We start from the raw sequence: 22,705 nt of genomic DNA, 5'->3' as shown, positions 1-22,705 counted from the left end.
CCGCAAAGCGGGGGTTGGCCTTTTTCGGGGACCGTGGTTGTTGTTGTTTTTCGGTCCCCTTTTTGAAGCAATGTTTTACGGCCGGATGCCCTTCCCGACGCCAACCCTTTTTGCCGCCTTTAACGACAAACAGGGAATTACCAGTGAACTGGTACTCAATTAGCCGACCTCGGAAGGATGACAGGCTGAGTCAACTCCCCTGGCGTTAATTCAGCAATCGACCGGGATTCGAACCCAGGATCCTCGGATCCTAAGCTGGCACCCTAGCCGCTAGCCCAACACCAGGGCAACACCAGGGCATCAATCCATATGTATGTTGTCCTATAACTGTATGGCCCACCTATGCTAGGTGAATCCATCATCCACATACACATGTTGTCTGTTTGCCGTAAGGCTCTCATTTGTGCTATGAAGGCAACTGTAAATTATATCAACAATTTCCTTTTTTTTTTAAAGAAAACAACTTCTCAAACAGTGTCCAGAGTTCTCAAACACAAACAGTGTTGAAAGGCTACAGCGTTTGTTTGCTCATTACCAAACTTACAGTGGAACAAGACGAATGATGAACTGAATGCCACGGTGGCAAATGTCAAACCCGCTTTTAACGTCTGCAAAAGAAAAAGTTCAGCTTTTAACGGAACAATCACGGTGTCAAACATTCCATTTGAATTGCTCAGAAAAGGTCAAAGCATTCCCTGCAATGTTCCACCTGGATAATGGTCTGAGCACTTTTCTCTTCAACAGAAAGCTTGGTTCAATTCCCAGGTCCTGAGTTAATTTGCTTGGCTATCTACATATAGTATTGGAAATAGTTATAGAAACACGCACGCACATCTGCTCACGAGGAGTAATTGAAACTGATATGTATGTGTATAATACACAATGGATTATTATAGATAATATACAAAAACTCAATGAACATATGATACAATACATTCATATTTGGCATGTGAGGCCTTTACTTTGTAAAGAGCATGACACCTGGTTTTCATGCCTCCTTACAGTTTATTAATGTATGAATGTCGAATGTTCCAGAAAATATCCCACAACACTTTCAACAACTCATCAAAGATGTTTGGTTGCTGTTTGACTTTCTCAGTATCCGTATAACTCCATATTTCCTCAGTGATGATCAAAACAGGACTTTGTGCAGGCCAAGGCATCATTGGGAGTGCTCCATCAGCTTCTTTACATTCCAGATAGTCTTTAACCACATGAACTGTACAACCGTGGCCAAAAATATTGGCACCTTTGCACTTTTTTCAAATAATGCACCATTTCTTCCAGAAAATTGTTGAAATTACAAAACTTTTGGTATCCACGTATGTATTTCTTTGGTTTGCAGTGGAACAAAACAAAAAAAATCTTAATCAATTTCTAAATCTTAGCTTATTCCAGACATAAATCCTAAAATGGCCAGGACAATATTATTGGCACCTTCCAGAAGTTAGAAATAACTAGATTTCAAGCAGGTGATTGTCCTTTCCTTTAGAATTGAACTCACCTGTGGTGGATTGCAGGTGCCTGCAATATAAAAATCACTCATTCAACCAGTTTGAATGGAGAAAAGGACTCATTCTGCTGTTTTGTGTCACTGTGTGTACCGCAGTGAGCATGGAGAAAAGACAGAATATGAATGAATGAATGAATGATCGTTTTAGGGCCATTTTTCCTCGCTAGAGCGGGGGTTAGCCTTGCGGGCCCCATGAGAATCATGGTTCCCTGTTTGAGGCAATGTTTTTTTATGGCCGGATGCCCTTCCGGACGCCAACCCTTGCTCGCCTCTTATGATGCACAGGGATATGGTGTACCTATTCTAAACCGGGGTACACACCGTGACAGAAAGACAGAGAATTGTGTGAGGAGGTTTGACAAAATTGTAGCCAGGCATGGACAATCTCAAGGCTATACGTCCATCTCCAGAGACCTTGATGTTCCTGTGTCCACCATACGTAATGTTATCAAGAAGTTCAAGGCCCATGGCACTGCAGCCAACTTCCCTGGACGTGGCCGAAAGAGGAAACTTGATCGAAGATCGCAGCGAAGGATTATTCGATTGGTGGAGAAAGCACCTCGATCAACTGTCAAACAGATTCAAGCTGACCTTCAGACACAAGGTACGACAGTTTCAACTTGCACCATCAGTCGCCAACTCAATGAAAGGGGGTTCTATGGTAGGAGACCCAGTAAGTAGGACCCCATTGCTGAGAGAGCGAGAGACATAAGAAATCCCGACTGGAATTTGCAAAACACACCAGAACAAGCCAAAATCCTTCTGGGAGAATGTCCTGTGGACAGATGAGACCAAATTAGAGCTTTTTGGGAAGGCACATCATCTCTATGTTTACAGAAAACAAAATTAAGCCTTCAAAGAAAAGAACACCTTCCCTACAGTCAAACATGGAGGAGGTTCAGTGATGTTTTGGGGTTGCTGTGCTGCCTCTAGCACTGGGTGCACTGAATGTGTGCATGGCATCATGAAATCAGGAGATTATCAAGGCATTTTGGAGTGCAATTTTCAACCCAGTGTCAGAAAGCTGGGTCTCCGTTGAAGGTCATGGGTCTTGCAGCAGGACAATGACCCCAAACACACTTCAAAAAGCACCCAGGAATGGTTCAAGACAAAACAATGGACTGTTCTGAAGTGGCCAGCAATGAGTCCAGATCTAAATCCCATTGAACACCTGTGGGGAGATCTGAAAACAGCAGTTGGGAGAAGGCACCCTTCAAATCTGGGAGAACTGGAGCAGTTTACACAAGAAGGGTGGGCTAAACTGCCAATAGAGAGATGGAGGAAGCTCATTCATAGCTATAGGAAGCGCGACAACAACAACAACAACAACAACAGGCATTTTTAAAAGGCCATTTTCCCTGCAAGAGCGGGGGTTAGTCTTGCGGTCCCCATGACAATGTTCTCCATTTTGCCCTACTTTCTGCATCTCCCCTTGTTAACCCCCTGGCCCGCATTTATTCTTTGACCATCTTTTGCCAAGTCTTTCTCGGTCTTCCCCGTCCTCTACTTCCTTCCACATTCATTTCCATCACTCTTCTCAACCAGTCACTTTCATCCTTCCTCAACACATGACCAAACCATCTCAAACTGTTTCTCTTCACAGCATCCATCACAGGCTCTATTCCCATCATCTTTCGCAATTCATCATTTGGCTTCCTCTCTCTCAACGATACTCCACACATCCACCGAACCATTCGTATTTCCACCCTTTCCAGCCTTCGTTGCTGCTCTACATTCATTACCCATGTCTCGCTCCCATAAATCATAACACTTCTCACACATGCAGCATACACCTTTCCCTTCACCTTCAAAGACACTCCCCTCCTCGTCAGCACGCCACTCAGTTCCCGAAACTTCTTCCATGCACATCTCACTCTAGCAACCGTTGCCGAGTCTGATCCACCTTCTCCATTCAGCATGTCTCCTAGGTAACAAAATGTTTTCACACCTTCCAGCTTCACGCCGTCTCCAAGATCCAACTCAACATTTCCTCCATCTGCAGCTCCCTCTGTGCACACCTTACACTTGAATGTAGCTGCCACACTGGTTAATGACCCTCTCAAACCACTACATTTTTGATGAACCCACTCAGCGCACATTGTACATTGAATTGAGTTCACTCCGACACCCTTCCTGCACATAGCACATGGCCACTTCCCAGTTCTTTCCCCCTCACCACATGCTTTACCACTTGCCATCACCTTTGTTTTTCCGATATTCACCTTCAGACCTTTCGTCTCCATACATTCCTTCCACTTGTTCATCTTCTCCTTCAGTCCATCCATACTTTCTGCAATCAACACCAGATCATCTGCATACAACAACTCCCACGGTAAACCCTCCTTTACGTTCCGAGCCAGCACCTCCATCACAGCTACAAATAGTAGTGGACTTATTACCGACCCCTGATGCACTGCCACCTTCACCTCAAACTCACCACTGTTCCCATCCTTCGTCCTTACAGCTGTGCGCACTCTTTTGTACATTGCCATCACTACTCTGATCAACCATTCCTCCACTCCTAACTTCCTTCATGCCCATGTCACTACTTCACGTGGAACCCTATCGAATGCTTTCTCCAGATCAACAAACCCAAGAAACAACTTCTTCCTCTTCTCCATGTACTTCTCCTGTAACTGCCTCACAATAAAAAGCACGTCTGTCGTTCCTTTTCCTGGCATAAATCCAAACTGCATTTCATCAATCTTCACTTTCTTCCTTATCCTCCTCTCCAACACCCTTTCCAATACATTCATTCCATGCTCCAATAACTTTATCGCTCGATACGAGCCACAGTCCAGAGGGTCACCTTTCCCCTTGTATAGAGGGACAAGGGTACTCAGTTCCCAATCCACTGGAATGCGGCCTTCTTTCACCACCAGATTGCAGATCTCTGTCATTCTCTTCACACGCCAATTTCTCGCTGCCTTCAACATATCTCCCACAACTCCCGTCGGCCCTCCCGCTTTTCTACTCTTCATTGCTTTAATCGCTTCCTCAACTTCCTTCTCGGTTATCTTCTCTGCCGGTCCTAAAACTGGGTTACTCTCTATGTTGCCATCGCATTCATTCTCTGCATTCAACAGTATTTCCATATATCTCTTCCATCTTCCTTTAATTCCATCTGGGTCCACATCGATTTGTCCCACTTCATCCTTCAAGCAACTCACCCCCATCACATCACACCTCTCTTTCGCTATCTGCTTTGCCATCCTGAATACCGCTCTCTGACCCTCTTCTAAATCCAAGCGTTCTCCGAACATTTTCCGACATGCCTCCTGCGCCTTTGCTATCTCTTTCTTTGCAGCCTTATAACTTTCATGCTCTTCCTTTTCTGCCCCCATACCCTTCGCCTTCTGTCACTCCTTGAACTTCTTCCTCTTCTCGTCAATCTTCTTTCCAACTTCATCATCCCACCACCATGTTTCCCAGTGCCTCGGTGGTCCTTTTGTCCATCCACATACCTCACCAACGGCTCCCAACAGACTTTCTTTCATTGACATCCAACCACTTTCAAGCTCAACCACATCATCCTCTACCATACTCAGCCTCTCTTTTAATGCCTCCCTCACTGTCACCTCTTTCAACCTCCACACCTTCATTCTCGGTTGGTACTTCACCCGCCGAGCTCTCCTCGCACCTTTCAACCTTATGTCGCAGACAACCAAGTGGTGCTGTGAAACAGCCTCCTCCCCCGGGATCACCTTTGTGTCCCGGAGGTGCCCCCTATCTCGCCTACGCACCATCAGGTAGTCAACGGTTGTCGTCGACCCACCTGACATGCATGTAACAAGCTTATTATCCTCTTTCTGGAACTGAGTATTACAAATCAACAAATCAGCTCCATCAGCAAACTCCAAAATCCTTTCACCTTCTCCATTTCTCACACCATATCCGTAACCCCCATGAACTCCTTCAAAAACATCCATACTCCTTCCCACATGTCCATTTAGGTCTCCTCATACCACAACAACTTCCTCATCTTTCACGTTTTCCATCAGCTTCTCTATTGCACACCAGAACTTGTCCTTCTCTTCATCGCTCCGACCAACCTGCGGAGCATATCCCAAGATGACGTTCACCAAGAGCTTTCCAATCATCATTTTCACCATCATCAACCTTTCACTCACTCTCGTCACACTGTCTACAAACTCCTCAGAAAACAGGACACCAACACCATTCACGCCTTCTGTGCACCCTTGCCACACAAACTTGTATTTCTGTCCCTGTCTACCCTTCACCATTCTCACACCACTTCCCTTCCATCTTGTCTCCTGCACACAACATATGTCCACTCTTCTTCTGACCAATACTTCCACCACTTCTCCTGATCTCCCTGTCATTGTCCCTACATTCCACGTCCCAAACCTCAGAAACCGATCTCCACGTCGGGGATCAGACTTTTCGTCGTCATAAATGGAGTGATTTCCACCTTCTCCACCATTCTTTTGCCAAGCATAGGAAGTGCTAGACTGCAGTTATTTTGTCCAATGGCTGTGCTACCAAATATTAAGTCGAGGGTGTCAATAATTTTGTCAATGCCATTTCTTTTTATTTTCTGATTTAAAAGAATATATTAAGTCCTGAATAAAAAACAAGGATTCTGTAATGTTAACAGTGAAAGAAAGAATTGTGGAAACCAAATACCTTTGTCAATTTCAACTTCGTTTTCGAGAAAATTGTGAGTTATTTGAAAAAAGGGCAAGAGTGCCAATATTTTTGGCCACGACTGTATGTTTGGGGTCATTGACCATTTGGAAGATGAATCTCCAGGCAATGACATTTGCTCCTTGGGGAATGGCCTCTCTGTACCTGTCAATGAACATACCTTCAATTTTATTTGAATCTCCCACATCCCTTAGCTGAGATGCATCCTCCCCACTTGTATTGATGCACCCCCATGATTCACAGTATCTGGTGTACAATGACTTGTTCCGCTCCCTGGTCCACCGTCGCACAAACTGCCCTTGATTTTGCCAATCATTTCAAAATTGGACTCATCGATAAAGAGTACCTTCTCTTCCATATTTCATCATCCCACTGTTTCATTTCTGCTGCTCATTTCAGCCTTTTTATTTGGTTTCCTCTCCCCAGCAACACATCCATTGATACCACAGCAACTTGCTGTTCTTGAAGAAATGTTATCACCCGTACTTTCAGCTAAATCATTAACACCCGCACAATCTATCACATGCAGAGAACATACTCCCACATCCCTGGGGTACTAAATATCACTGTGGATAGTTTGGCCTTTCTTCATCAACTGCTTTTACTCCCAACAGTACCAGTTTTGTGGACCCTCCACAGAGACTTCAATACAGTTATTGCTGAAACACGAGGTCTGTCTGCAATCCCCCGCATGAAGTAGCTTTCAACAACTAAGTATTTGATTTTTTAAATGCTTGTCATGTGACATTTCCTCCCCCAAGGAGGCATAGTATTCACCACACTGAAATGACATCACCACCTATACTTTTATAGTCTTTCTGTAGGTGTGACCCGTTCTGATGGCTTGTGTGACAACCAATCGCAGTTTACTGTATTATCACATGACTGTACTATGGAACATTGCATTTTTACATGAGACGTGATTCTATCACATGTTGTTTGCATTCTATACCCAGTTTTTCCTGTTTCCATAATTACTTCTAATACCATATTATGCACAAAAGAGTGAAATTATTTTATCACTCTACACCAAACCCACTTCCCCCTTTTCCTTCATTGTAATTTGTTCTAACCTCGAACCAAACCCTCTGAACCAATAATCATCGGAGGGAGAAAAAACAAAAAACATTAAAAAAGAAACCAAAAAAAAAAAGAAACCACAAACACAAACACAAACACACATTTACCAGCATCATCATCTTCGGATTCAGAACAATTGCCTTTTGCCGTCAAACAATGTTTACCTGCAAAAAGAATTGGATCTTATAAAATGGTGCACGCACACGTTGAAAGGTCTTTGGCATTTGGCACTGAAAACTGCGACAAAACTTATTCCAGGTACAAGGTGTTTGATTCTTAATCCACTACAATCTAACATGCACAACCATTTAATCATGAAGGAAATAAATTTTCCAGGCACACAATGGTCCACTCTTTTTAGAGAGATACAGCCCCATCCCATATGCAGTAGGCTTTTCCCTAGCTTGCCCTTCGTCAAACAGCTCTTCCTAGAGCATATATGTTGAAATAAAGCTTTGAGACATAAAGACCGTTTGAGACAAAGGCATTTCCACCCCTCTAAGTGGGATGAATTTTGACACCCTGGGAATAATTATAAACGTTGCCCAATGTACTCACGGCCAGTAAAGTTCGACACGAGCATCTTGAGGCACGAGCGCAAGTAAATGGTTTGAGCAGACACTAGGTTGGTGAGGAAAGCAAGATACTCCTCAATGACCTCCTTGCTCCTTGTAAGCCAAGGTATGCGCTGAAAGAAAGAAAGCACAATGAGCATTGAGACAGGAGTGGTGCAGGGTGAGTGAGAGAGTGAGAGAGTGAGAGAGTGAGAGAGTGAGAGAGTGAGAGAGTGAGAGAGTGAGAGAGTGAGAGAGAGAGAGAGAGAGAGAGAGAGAGAGAGAGAGAGAGAGAGAGAGAGAGAGAGAGAGAGAGACAGTGAGAGTGAGAGTGAGAGTGAGAGTGAGAGTGAGAGTGAGAGTGAGAGTGAGAGAGAGAGATAGAGACAGACAGAGACAACAACAACAACAACATGCATTTTAAGGCCATGTTCCCTGCTAGAGCGGGGGTTAGCCTTGCGGTCCCCATGACAATCTTCTCCATTTTGCCCTATTTTCTGCATCTCTCCTTGTTAACCCCCTTGCCCGCATTTCTTCTTCCACCATCTTTAGCCAAGTCTTTCACGGTCTTCCCCGTCCACTACTTCCTTCTACATTAACTTCCATCACTCTTCTCAACCAGTCACTTTCATCCTTCCTCAATACATGACCAAACCATCTCAACCTGTTCCTCTTCACAGCATCAATCACAGGCAATATTCCCGTCATCTTTCGCAATTCATCATTTGTCTTCCTCTCTCTCAACGATACTCCGCACATCCATCGAACCATTCGCATTTCCACCCTTTCCAGCCTTCGTTGCTGCTCTACGTTCATTACCCATGTCTCGCTCCCACAAATCATAACACTTCTCACACATGCAGCATACACCTTTCCCTTCAGCTTCAGCGACACTCTCCTCCTCATCAGCACGCCACTCAGTTCCCGAAACTTCTTCCATGCACATCTCACTCGAGCAACCGTTGCCGAGTCTGATCCACCTTCTCCATTCAGCATGTCTCCGAGGTAACAAAATGTTTTCACACCTTCCAGCTTCACGCCGTCTCCAAGATCCAACTCAACATTTCCTCCATCTGCAGCTCCCTCTGTGCACACCTTACATTTGAATGTAGCTGCCACACTGGTTAATGACCCTCTCAGACCACTACATTTTTGATGAACCCACTCAGCACACATTGTACATTGAATGGAGTTCACTCCGACACCCTTCCTGCACACAGCACACGGCCACTTCCCAGTTCTTTCCACCTCACCACATGCTTTACCACTTGCCATCACCTTTGTCTTTCCGATATTCACCTTCAGACCTTTTGTCTCCATACATTCCTTCCACTTGTTCATCTTTTCCTTCAGTCCATCCATACTTTCCGCAATCAACACCAGATCATCTGCATACAACAACTCCCACGGTAAACCCTCCTTTACGGTCTGAGCCAGCACCTCCATCACAGCTACAAATAGTAGTGGACTTAGTACCGACCCCTGATGCACTCCCACCTTCACCTCAAACTCACCACTGTTCCCGTCCTTCGTCCTTACAGCTGTACGTGCTCTTTTGTACATTGCCATCACTACTCTGATCAACCATTCCTCCACTCCTAACTTCCTCAATGCCCATGTCAATACTTTGCGTGGAACCCTATCGAATGCTTTCTCCAGATCAACAATCCCAAAAAACAACTTCTTCCTCTTATCCATGTACTTCTCCTGCAACTGCCTCACAATGAAAAGCGCATCTGTTGTTCCGCTTCCTGGCATGAATCCAAACTGCATTTCGTCGATCTTCACTTTCTTCCTTATCCTCCTCTCCAACACCCTTTCCAATACCTTCATTCCATGCTCCAATAACTTTATCGCTCGGTACGAGCCACACTCCAGAGGGTCACCTTTCCCCTTGTATAGAGGGACGAGGGTACTCAGTTCCCAATCCACTGGAATGCGGCCTTCTTTCACCACCAGATTACAGATCTCTGTCATTCTCTTCACACCCCAACTTCCTGCTGCCTTCAACATATCTCCCACAACTCCCGTCGGCCCTCCCGCTTTTCCACTCTTCATTGCTTTTATCGCTTCCTCAACTTCCTTCTCAGTTATCTTTTCTGCCGGTCCTAAAACTGGGTTACTCTCGATGTTGCCATCCCATTCATTCTCTGTATTCAACAGCATTTCCATATATCTTTTCCATCTTCCTTTAATTCCATCTGGGTCGACAACGATTTGTCCCACTTCATCCTTCAAGCAACTCACCCCCATCACATCACACCTCTCTTTCGCTATGTGCTTTGCAATCCTGAATACTGCTTTCTGACCCTCTTCCGAATCCAAGCGTTCTCCGAACATTTTCCTACATGCCTCCTGCGCCTTTGCTACCTCTTTCTTTGCAGCCTTCCTGGCTGCCTTATAACTTTCATGCTCTGCTGTTTCTGCTCCCGTACCCTTCGCCTTCTGCCACTCTTTGAACTTCTTCCTCTTCTCGTCAATCCTCTTTCCAACCTCAACATCCCACCACCATGTTTCCGAGTGCCTCGGTGGTCCTTTTGTCCATCCACATACCTCACCAACGGCTCCCAACAGACTAGCTTTCATTGACATCCAACCACTTTCAAGCTCAACCACATCACCACTCAACCACAACCACCACATCATCCTCTACCCTACTCAGCCTCTCTTTTAATGCCTCCCTTACTGTCACCTCTTTCAACCTCCACACCTTCATTCTCGGTTGGTACTTCACCCGCCGAGCTCTCCTCGCACCTTTCATCCTTATGTCGCAGACAACCAAGTGGTGCTGTGAAACAGCCTCCTCCCCCGGGATCACCTTTGTGTCCCGGAGGTGCCCCCTATCTCGCCTACGCACCATCAGGTAGTCAACGGTTGTCGTCGACCCACCTGACATGCATGTAACAAGCTTATTGTCCTCTTTCTGGAACTGAGTATTACAAATCAACAAATCAGCTCCATCAGCAAACTCCAAAATCCTTTCACCTTCTCCATTTCTCACACCATATCCGTAACCCCCATGAACTCCCTCAAAACCATCCATACTCCTTCCCACATGTCCATTCAGGTCTCCTCCCACCACAACAACTTCCTCATCTTTCACGTTTTCCATCAGCTTCTCTATCGCACACCAGAACTTGTCCTTCTCTTCATCGCTTCGACCAACCTGCAGAGCATATCCCGAGATGACGTTCACCAAGAGCTTTCCAATCATCATTTTCACCATCATCAACCTATCACTCACTCTAGTCACACTCACCACACTGTCTACAAACTCCTCAGAAAACAGGACACCAACACCATTCATGCCCTCCGGGCACCCTTGCCACACAAACTTGTATTTCTGTCCCTGCCTACCCTTCACCATTCTCACACCACTTCCCTTCCATCTCGTCTCTTGCACACAACATATGTCCACTCTTCTTCTGACCAATACTTCCACCACTTCCCCTGATCTCCCTGTCATTGTCCCCACATTCCATGTCCCAAACCTCAGAAACCGATCTCCACTTCGGGCTGCACCCTGCCCATATGTACTTGTGATTGTCATGGTTCTCCTTTTGAGGCAATGTTTTTATGGCCGGATGCTCTTCCTGACGCCAACCCTCTTAGTCGTCTCTTACGACACGCAGGGATACGGTGTACCTATTCTGACCAGGGTACACACTGGGAAACTTTTAAAACATGTAAATTCTGGGGGGGGGGGGGGGGGGGGGGGTGGCGTCAGCATCACGGCTGCGGTTTAAACATATTCCAACAATATCCAAACAGAACGATAAAAAAAACAACAACAACAACAACAAGAGACAGAGAGAGAGAACATATTGAAAGATGACGAAGAACCACTCCTTTCACGTCTTTAGACGCATAGGACTGCCTTGGCTAGGGGGTACAATCCTTCGCTAGGAGGTACAATCCTTGGCTAGGGGGTACAATCCTTGGCTAGGGGGTACAATCCTTGGCTAGGGGGTACGATCCTTGGCTAGGGGGTACGATCCTTGGCTAGGGGGTACGATCCTTGGCTAGGGGGTACAATCCTTGGCTAGGGGGTACAATCCTTGGCTAGGGGGTACAATCCTTGGCTAGGGGGTACAATCCTTGGCTAGGTGGTACAATCCTTGGCTAGGGGGTACAATCCTTCGCTAGAAGGTACAATCCTTGGCTAGGGGGTACAATCCTTGGCTAGGGGTACAATCCTTGGCTAGGGGGTAAATCCTTGGCTAGGGGGTAAATCCTTGGCTAGGGGGTAAATCCTTGGCTAGGGGGTAAATCCTTGGCTAGGGGGTAAATCCTTGGCTAGGGGGTACAATCCTTGGATAGGGGGTACAATCCTTGGATAGGGGGTACAATCCTTGGGTAGGGGGAACAATCTTGGATGGGTCGTCACACCGACGTGGGATGCTCAAATGTCTCATTCTTCCAAGTAAGCTGGTACTCATTTTGCCAAACTCGGAAGGATGATGGCCTGAGGTAACCCACTGGGTGATATTTTAATGGCATGCCAGGAGATCGTACTATGGACCCTATGGTTTAAAACTAGCCACCTTAACCGTTAAGCCAACATCAGGCCTTGAGAACGTAATCGATACACAACAAGAACGGCACTCTTCGACATCATGACGTCGACTGATATGCCTCCTCTAATCATTTAATCTATCCATCATTATACATACCTACACCAAGTTTGAATTATATCACTTCAGCCGTTCTCAAGTTATAGACCTATTACAAACTTTGACCTTTAACCTTTTCCCACAACATCTAATCAGTTCATCTTTACATCATTATACATACCTCTACCAAGTTTGAATTAGATCACTTCAGCTGTTCTCAAGTTAGACATATTACAGACTTTGACCTTTGACCTCTTGACCCCAAAATCTACTCCGTTCATATTTACATCACTCAACATAACTATAGCAAATTTGGCCCAAATCCCATCACTGGTTCACAAGTTATCGCGGTAACCGGATTTTTACCGAACATGACCTCTGACATTTGGCATTTGACCTTGTGACCCCAAAATCGAATGAGTTCATCTTTACCTAATTAGACATACCTGCACCAAGTTTGACTAAGATCCCTTCAGCCGTTCTCAAGTTATCGCGGCAACGAAAACCTATCACGGACTGACAGCCGGACCTCCTTGTGAGATTGTAAACATGTAAACATGTTTGTAAACATGAGCATGTAAACATGAACCGATTAAATTTTCGGGTCAATAGGCCAACAGTCAGAGATCATGTCAGGTAAAAATGTGCCAACTTGGGCACAGCTGAATGGATTTAAATCAAACTTGATACAAGTATTATAATGATGTAATAATGTGGTGCAGGCATCAGTCGACGTCATGACGTTGAAGAGTGCCATTCTAGTTCATATATTATTTTACATACATATATCTTAATAGAGAAAAACATGGACTTCAAATAAGAATAATAGCTCAACATTACACTTTCATTCTAGGATGCCTGTAACCCTGGGTACCTTCACAATGTCTGCTTGAAACACTGGATTCTTCCTGATGCAGTACATTAAAGTTATGATGTAGGGAATGCTAACTTCACATCTGCATAAATTTGTATAACGCACCAGTAGCAGGCTCACGAGAAGTTCAACATCCTTTGTAAGATATACAACTGCATTTCTCATTTCTTGGAGCCAATTGATCAGCTGGGCATCCTGGATCAAGAAAAACAAAAAACAAACATTCCAATTAAAAAATAAAATAAAATAAAATAAAAAAGACTCCAAATACTGTACATAGTAAAATAGAAAGTATCTCAAGCGAGAAAGCTCCTCCAGATCCGCTGTGTATTCAAACTACACATGACTAAAACAACAGCAAATAAATCTTATTAATTATTGTTCTCCAAGTTCTCATAATAAAGGTTTGTTGAAAATTTGATGACAAAAGTTGAAATAGTATATAAAGAAACACAGAAGCGATTTTAAAATCGAAAAAATTTAAAATATTTTAAAATCTCAAATCTTGGCTTTATGGGAGAATGGCCAGACGGAAGCCAATCCTGAGAAAAAGGTACACGTCAGTACGCTTGGAATTTGCAACAAAGGTATGTGAAAGACTCTGAGAGCATGAGGCAAAATATTCTGTGGTCTGATGAGATGAAAATTGAACTCTTTGGCCTGAATGCACAGTGCTATGTCTGGCAGAAACCGAGCACAGCTCATCACCCATCTAACACCACCCCTACAGTGAAGCATGGTGGTGGTAGCACCATGCTATGGGGATGCATTTCAGCGGCAGGCACTGGAGGACTTATAAGGATAGAGGGAACAATGAATGGAGCCAAATACAGGCAGATCCTTGAGGAGAACCTGCTTCAGAGTGTAAAGGACATCATACTGTGGGGAAGATTTACGTTCCAACAGGACAAAGACCACAAAACATACAGGCAATGCAGCACTGGAATGGCTTCAGAACAAGAACGTGAAAGTACTTGAGCCAAAGCCCAGACTTAAATCCCATTGAGAATCTGTGGAAAGACTTGAAGATTGCTGTTCACTGACGCTCCCTGTCCAACTGGACAGACCTTGAGCAAATCTGCAAGGAAGAATGGGAGAAACTCCACAAATCCAGAAGTGCAAATCAGATATAGACATAGCCAAGAAGATGTAATCGCTGCCAAAGGCGCTTCTACAAAGTATTGACTCAAGGGGTTGAGATATTAGATATTTCTGAATTTCATTTAAAATTATTTTGTGAAAGAATTAAATATATATATACTGTATATATATATATATATATATATATATATATATATATATATATATATATATATATATATATATATATATATATATATATATATACACAGTGGAACCTTGACTTACGAGTGCCCCAACTTACGAGTTTTTCGAGATACGAGCCGTCGCTCCGGCAGTTTATTGCTTTGAGATGCGAGCCGAGATCCGAGTTACGAGCTTTCGCCACCCGGTCACGTGGTTATCTTGCCGTTCAAGTACAGTACGTATCTCTGTCGTGTAGCGATGCGTTTTTGTTTTCGCATTTTGGTTATTTCGAGTTTACGCCGCCAGGTAGGTTCTGGTCACGTGGTTATCTTGCCGTTCAAGTACAGTACGTATCTCTGTCGTATAGCGATGCATTTTAGTTTTCGCATTTTGGTTATTTCGAGTTTACGCCGCCAGGTAGGTTCTGGTCACGTGGTTATCTTGCCGTTCAAGTACAGTAGTAAGTACGTATCTCTGTCGTATAGCGATGCATTTTAGTTTTCGCATTTTGGTTATTTCGGAAAATTTCATGTTCATGTCGAACATTTCATGTTCATGTTCATGTTTTCATGTTCATTCCATGCCAGGCCACAACTTGTTCAGAGTGCCGGCGATAGCTCGCCTTCTCTTTGTGGAAAACACGGTGAGATCCTTAACATCCAACAACTAATGGGACGCAAACGGGGCGCCCAGTTTAGCGGTACACACATTGATGAATCACCCTGCCTGTGATTCACCCATGACAGGTTATAGCTGGGTCGGGATTCAAACCCAGGCTGGACAGTTTAGACTTTAGAGTCAAGTGTGCGTACCTCCAGTCCAGGCCATCCTGCCAACTTGTATGCTGCATACAGGTGAAATATAAAGCGCGAGATATTTTTATATATACTGTATATTAAAAAAAAAATTGGTGTGGTTTTTGGCGGGCTGGAACGGATTAATAGCATTTCAATGCATTTCAATGGGGAAATTTGATTTGAGATACGAGCAATTTGAGTTACGAGCTCGGTCACGGAACGAATTAAACTCGTAAGTCAAGGTTCCACTGTATATATATATATATATATATATATATATATATATATATATATATCCACTTTGATAGTATTGGGTATTACGTGTCGATCAGTGACAAAAAAAAAAATCTGCATTTAAACCATTTTTAATTCAAGCTATAACACAACAAAATGTGAAAAAGGTCAAGTGGTTTCTGACGGCACTGTAAACTTGGATTTTGGGAGCTTAACATGAAGCGGCTTAATGGCAAAGCATGTGCGCCCTGCAGAAACCTGTGTAGGATGGGCGGGAGTTGGGAGGGGGGAGACGACAGGGCAAAGAAAAGACATAGGGCGTCAAGTCCAAATGGGAGAACAGAACTCAATATAACTGCAGATGGAGGCCTTGGAAGTTGATAAAAGTTCAGATTTGCCAAAAAAACACTACTTTGCACGATGTAGTATGCCCACAAAGGTGCGCGGCTTGCTTGAAAGGCTATTTTGGGTAATGGTTTGCCCAAGAAAGATCACGGCTGATCGTGTGGCACAAACGTTTGAGTGACTCAATCTCTTCAAGATGTGAAGGAAGTAGATGGGAGAGTTTGCCAGAGGGTCCTTTTTGGTGATGAAAGACCAAGTATTGGATCAGCTCCATAGAATTCCTCTCCTGCTCCATTCCACCACCTTCCCATGTTCCCGGTCGGCATGTAGAGGTTGGGGTGGCGGCGTGTAGAGGTTGGGGTGGCGGCGTGTAGAGGTTGGGGTGGTGGCGTGTAGAGGTTGGGGTGGTGGCCTGTAGAGGTTCCGGTCGCGGCCTGTAGAGGTTGCGGTGGTGGCCTGTAGAGGTTCCGGTCGCGGCCTGTAGAGGTTGCGGTGGCGGCCTGTAGAGGTTCCGGTAGCGGCCTGTGGAGGTTCCGGTGGCGGCGTGTGGAGGTTCGGGTTGCGGCGTGTAGGGGTTCGGGTGGCGGCGTGTAGAGGTTCGGGTGGCGGCGTGCAGAGGTTCGGGTGGCGGCGTGTAGAGGTCTGTCGAGCATTCACCCGTTTGGAAAGTGCCTCTACAGTGGAGACCTGTGGAGGTTCCGGGGGCGGCCTGTACAAGTTCCAGTGGTGGCCTGTAGATGTTGGGGTGGGAAAGTCGGGAGTTTGGAGTGGGGAGTCGGGAGTTTGGAGTGGGGAGTCGGGAGGTTGGTATGGAGGTGTCAGGAGTGGTGTAGGAATGTGAGGAGGGGGGGGAGGGGCGAGGGCACATGATGCAAAACAAATGCAGAGTCTTAATTGATGAATGCAAACAATTTTCAATGTGATATACTATTAAATTTTTAAAAGAAAGAAAACGAGTGAAGTCATACATTGTTTAAAAACTCTCATTGTACCTTTATTTCCGGATCGGCCAGTTGATGTAAGAGAAGATTATATTCTGCATTTTGGCCCTGTAAACACAATAGCATTCTATTGGTGATGAGGTCGAAATATTGAACTGCATGGTATTCCCATCTCATCTCAAGATGCTGGAATCTCTTATTCAAACACCACACGATGTTAACTGTTTTCATCTTCTCCAAATGTTCAAAAACGAAATGTCCAAAAACTGAAAATCAGAGTGCAAAAACAGTTACTATAGTTCATAGAACATCTTACCCCACACGATCTTGAGAAAAAGGACATGGGTAGAATATTTTAAACTCTTGCTTTGTGTTTCCGAGTACGATCTCTGCTCGCTTTGTTGATGAACCTTGCATAACAGGCATGATGGTAACCATACCAAGTCGATGGGTGAAACAGCACAATCTAGAGCACAGGATGCTCTGCTGAGATGCATTTTTCCTCACCATCGAGGTTCATCCATGCATTTGCACAATTACAAACCTTCTGCCAAATCCTCCCAGAGAAATTTACTATTTTGGAACAGTCTTTGTGAAAAAAGATACACTGAACAAACAGCACTGGGCACCACCATATTTGCCTGAATGCAGAATCTCACAGTTAGTTACTCTGCCCTCAGGGAATAAGACAATGTGAATGCTGATTCTCATAGTTACTCTGCCCTTAGGGGATGAGATGGGGGTGAATGCTGATTCTCATAGTTACTCTGCCCTTAGGGGATGAGATGGGGGTGAATGCTGATTCTCATAGTTACTCTGCCCTAAGGGGATGATACGGGTGAATGCTGATTCTCATAGTTACTCTGCCCTTAGGGGATGAGATGGGGGTGAATGCTGATTCTCATAGTTACTCTGCCCTAAGGGGATGAGATGGGGGTGAATGCTGATTCTCATAGTTACTCTGCCCTTAGGGGATGAGATGGGGGTGAATGCTGATTCTCATAGTTACTCTGCCCTTAGGGGATGAGATGGGGGTGAATGCTGATTCTCATAGTTACTCTGCCCTAAGGGGATGATACGGTGAATGCTGATTCTCATAGTTACTCTGCCCTTAGGGGATGAGATGGGGGTGAATGCTGATTCTCATAGTTACTCTGCCCTAAGGGGATGATACGGTGAATGCTGATTCTCATAGTTACTCTGCCCGAAGGGGATGATACGGGTGAATGCTGATTCTCATAGTTACTCTGCTCTCAGGGGATGATACGGGTGAATGCTGATTCTCATAGTTACTCTGCCCGAAGGGGATGATACGGGTGAATGCTGATTCTCATAGTTACTCTGCCCTAAGGGGATGATACGGGTGAATGCTGATTCTCATAGTTACTCTGTCCGAAGGGGATGATACGGGTGAATGCCGATTCTCATAGTTACTCTGCCCTAAGGGGATGATACGGGTGAATGCTGATTCTCATAGTTACTCTGTCCGAAGGGGATGATACGGGTGAATGCTGATTCTCATAGTTACTCTGTCCGAAGGGGATGATACGGGTGAATGCTGATTCTCATAGTTACTCTGCCCTAAGGGGATGATACGGGTGAATGCTGATTCTCATAGTTACTCTGCCCTAAGGGGATGATACGGTGAATGCTGATTCTCATAGTTACTCTGCCCTAAGGGGATGATATGGGTGAATGCTGATTCTCATAGTTACTCTGTCCGAAGGGGATGATACGGGTGAATGCTGATTCTCATCGTTACTCTGCCCTCAGGGAATAAGACAATGTGAATGCTGATTCTCATAGTTACTCTGCCCTCAGGGGATGATACGGTGAATGCTGATTCTCATAGTTACTCTGCCCTTAGGGGATGAGATGGGGGTGAATGCTGATTCTCATAGTTACTCTGCCCTAAGGGGATGATACGGGTGAATGCTGATTCTCATAGTTACTCTGCCCTAAGGGGATGATACGGGTGAATGCTGATTCTCATCGTTACTCTGTCCGAAGGGGATGATACGGGTGAATGCCGATTCTCATAGTTACTCTGCCCTAAGGGGATGATACGGGTGAATGCTGATTCTCATAGTTACTCTGCCCTAAGGGGATGATATGGGTGAATGCTGATTCTCATAGTTACTCTGTCCGAAGGGGATGATACGGGTGAATGCTGATTCTCATAGTTACTCTGCCCTAAGGGGATGATACGGGTGAATGCTGATTCTCATAGTTACTCTGCCCTAAGGGGATGATACGGGTGAATGCTGATTCTCATCGTTACTCTGCCCTCAGGGAATAAGACAATGTGAATGCTGATTCTCATAGTTACTCTGCCCTCAGGGGATGATACGGTGAATGCTGATTCTCATAGTTACTCTGCCCTAAGGGAATAAGACAATGTGAATGCTGATTCTCATAGTTACTCTGCCCTCAGGGGATGATACGGTGAATGCTGATTCTCATAGTTACTCTGCCCTCAGGGGATGATCCGGGTGAATGCAATCATCCACCTTATTTAAAACGTCAAATTAGTTTTTTGTGCCTGTTGTTTGTGTCCTTTGTGACGTCCCTAAAACAGTAAGTTTCCTGTTTGCAATGATTTTGAATTACGTTTGACTGCCAAACAGACGAATTTTTTTTATTACTTTGCTCCTCTGTGTGCATGCGCGATCAGGACGAGATTCCATACAATTTGCCAAATTCAGAGGCAAACTACTGCTAAACTGCAGGTTTGTGTCCCGCTTCATGTTGTGATTCTCGGTCAAAATATAACATTCAATGAAAAATTAAGTTGATCCTCGATCATAAACAAACATTTGTAGAGACAGGCAGATAGACGGACAAAGTGAACCCACTGATTAACCCCGTTTTCACTTCACGTGGAGGGGGTAACCACAAGAAAAGGTATTGATTATTCACCTGCTTGTACTTGGTCAAGGCATCAATAACACCAGTTCCGAACCGCACTGTCTTGCGTGGAGGCGAAGACAAAAAGTCTGGACTGTCTCCCAACATTGCAGCAGCAACTAGTTCTCAACTCATGGTGTGTGTGTCTGTAAAATGGTAAGTTTACAATGATGACACTGATCGTTTTAGCTACACAAAGCAGCTAAACTATTTACATACAAATTAAATGTTGAAAAGAGCGAGTGGTGGTTGTTTTTGTTTTAGCAAGTAAAGTTAGTTTGTCAGAAAATTCTTACTTTTATATATGAAGATGCAAGTTTGCTTTGATGCGAGGATAACATGAAATTAAGAAAATGGAATAATTTGCAAACATCAACCATAACCACTGGACTTCCACCACAACAACATAATCTTCCACCACCTCTTCTCCAAGACAGTACCTCCATCTGCAACCGCGTCCAACGGATTACTACACAAGTAGTAATCCGCAACCACATCCATTAGTGCATCAGCCACAATCACATCCACCAGCACCTCACTCGCAACCGCGTCCACAAGTACCGTCACACGCAACCACATCCGGAAGTACCGACACCCACAACCACTTCCACAAGTACCGCCATCCACAACCACTTCCACAAGTACCGTCACCCACAACCACTTCCACAAGTACCGTCACCCACAACCACTTCCACAAGTACCGCCACCCACAACCACTTCCACAAGTACCGTCACCCACAACCACTTCCACAAGTACCGTCACCCGAAACAACATCCACAAGTACCACCACCCACAACCACTTCCACAAGTACCGCCACCCGCAACCACTTCCACAAGTACCGTCACCCACAACCACTTCCACAAGTACCGTCACCCACAACCACTTCCACAAGTACCGCCACCCACAACCACTTCCACAAGTACCGTCACCCACAACCACTTCCACAAGTACCGTCACCCACAACCACTTCCACAAGTACCGTCACCCGAAACAACATCCACAAGTACCACCACCCACAACCACTTCCACAAGTACCGTCACCCGAAACAACATCCACAAGTACCACCACCCACAACCACTTCCACAAGTACCGCCACACACAACCACTTCCACAAGTACCGTCACCCACAACCACTTCCACAAGTACCGTCACCCACAACCACTTCCACAAGTACCGTCACCCGAAACAACATCCACAAGTACCACCACCCACAACCACTTCCACAAGTACCGCCACCCGCAACCACTTCCACAAGTACCGTCACCCACAACCACTTCCACAAGTACCGTCACCCACAACCACTTCCACAAGTACCGTCACCCACAACCACTTCCACAAGTACCGTCACTCACAACCACTTCCACAAGTACCGTCACCCACAACCACTTCCACAAGTACCGCCACCCACAACCACTTCCACAAGTACCGCCACACACAACCACTTCCACAAGTACCGTCACACACAACCACTTCCACAAGTACCGTCACCCACAACCACTTCCACAAGTACCGTCACCCGAAACAACATCCACAAGTACCACCACCCACAACCACTTCCACAAGTACCGCCACCCGCAACCACTTCCACAAGTACCGTCACCCACAACCACTTCCACAAGTACCGCCACCCGCAACCACTTCCACAAGTACCGTCACCCACAACCACTTCCACAAGTACCGTCACCCACAACCACTTCCACAAGTACCGTCACCCACAACCACTTCCACAAGTACCGTCACTCACAACCACTTCCACAAGTACCGTCACCCACAACCACTTCCACAAGTACCACCACCCACAACCACTTCCACAAGTACCGCCACACACAACCATTTCCACAAGTACCGTCACCCACAACCACTTCCACAAGTACCGTCACTCACAACGGCAGGCACATCACCTGTCCCATCGCATTCAACGGCACGTCACCTGTAACCATGTCCGATGGTCTTCAACCACAACGGCGTCCATCGGCACGTCACCTGTAACCATGTCCGACGGTCTTCACCCACAACGGCGTCCACCGGCACGTCACCTGTAACCATGTCCTACGGTCTTCACCCACAACGGCGTCCATCGGCACGTCACCTGTAACCATGTCCGACGGTCTTCACCCACAACACAACGGCACGACACCCGCATTCACCCATAACGTCACCCGCATCAAGATCACCGCATCAACTTTCAAGGTGACGTAAGACCGTCACCCGCAGCCGTGCGTCACCCATAATCCACAACGTCTACCAGCAGCAGCACGTCGCCCTGTACACAAGTACTGTCACCCGCAACCGCATCGAGCAGGACATCGTCTACATTCCCAATAGTAATATCCAACCAACCTCACAAGCACCACTTCATCTGAAGCCAAGGCCACGACCACAACGCACAATGTTTGGTTCACTACAAATCGACCCACGATCGTCGGTTCATGATAAAGATCGATTTGATGAAATGATAAAGATTGATTTGATGAAATGAAACTGAAAGATGTGTGTAAGAGGGGAATATTTACAGAGCAGCTGTGACTTTGAGACGAAACGTATCGTAGGTTCGTCCGACGTCAGACACGTGTGGTGATGAACACGTGTTCCGGTCGTAATCACTCAGGGTTTACAACACGGCTGGTGAGACGATGGGTCTCTGGTGACAGATCAAACACTCATGAAGCAGTATCATCTACATTTACACTCAAACAAACTCCCTCCTCAAGCCACAGCGGCACAAAGCCTCACAAAGTGAGCGCCGCGCAAAAAAAGTGATGAAGAAGATTCTAGGAGCCAAATGTATCCACAAAAACTACGGATTAAATTTAATATTCACTAAAAAAAACATTTGTTATTTTCTCTTTTGATAACACAACAGTAAAATTTATTTAAGAGTGTGTTATTATTTGAATACCTCGATAAAAA

At 45.3% G+C, this 22,705-nt stretch overlaps 1 protein-coding gene across 2 annotated transcripts in view; it reads right to left on the bottom strand.

Annotated features, from left to right (window-relative positions):
• The window catches only part of RRN3 (RNA polymerase I transcription factor RRN3), a 54,266-nt gene extending 31,681 nt beyond the window's left edge, over positions 1–22,585 (bottom strand). The window contains exons 1-7 of one of the 2 annotated variants that reach the window (XM_068116029.2): positions 22,309–22,585; positions 19,805–19,938; positions 16,937–16,993; positions 13,408–13,497; positions 7,820–7,949; positions 7,369–7,425; positions 545–608 (exon numbers count right to left, since the gene is read on the bottom strand). In XM_068116029.2, the coding sequence (XP_067972130.2) occupies positions 545–608; positions 7,369–7,425; positions 7,820–7,949; positions 13,408–13,497; positions 16,937–16,993; positions 19,805–19,900 (494 nt within the window). In that variant the 5' untranslated portion in view covers positions 19,901–19,938; positions 22,309–22,585. The remainder of the gene's footprint in view (positions 1–544; positions 609–7,368; positions 7,426–7,819; positions 7,950–13,407; positions 13,498–16,936; positions 16,994–19,804; positions 19,939–22,308) is intronic. The other variant, XM_068116030.2, reaches the window with a different exon arrangement.
• Between the last annotated feature and the right edge of the window lie 120 nt (positions 22,586–22,705).

Source organism: Myxine glutinosa, chromosome 5, assembly GCF_964187855.1.
Source record: "Myxine glutinosa chromosome 5, kmMyxGlut1.1, whole genome shotgun sequence".
NCBI lineage: Eukaryota > Metazoa > Chordata > Myxini > Myxiniformes > Myxinidae > Myxine > Myxine glutinosa.
This window is presented reverse-complemented; position numbering and strand designations above follow the sequence as displayed.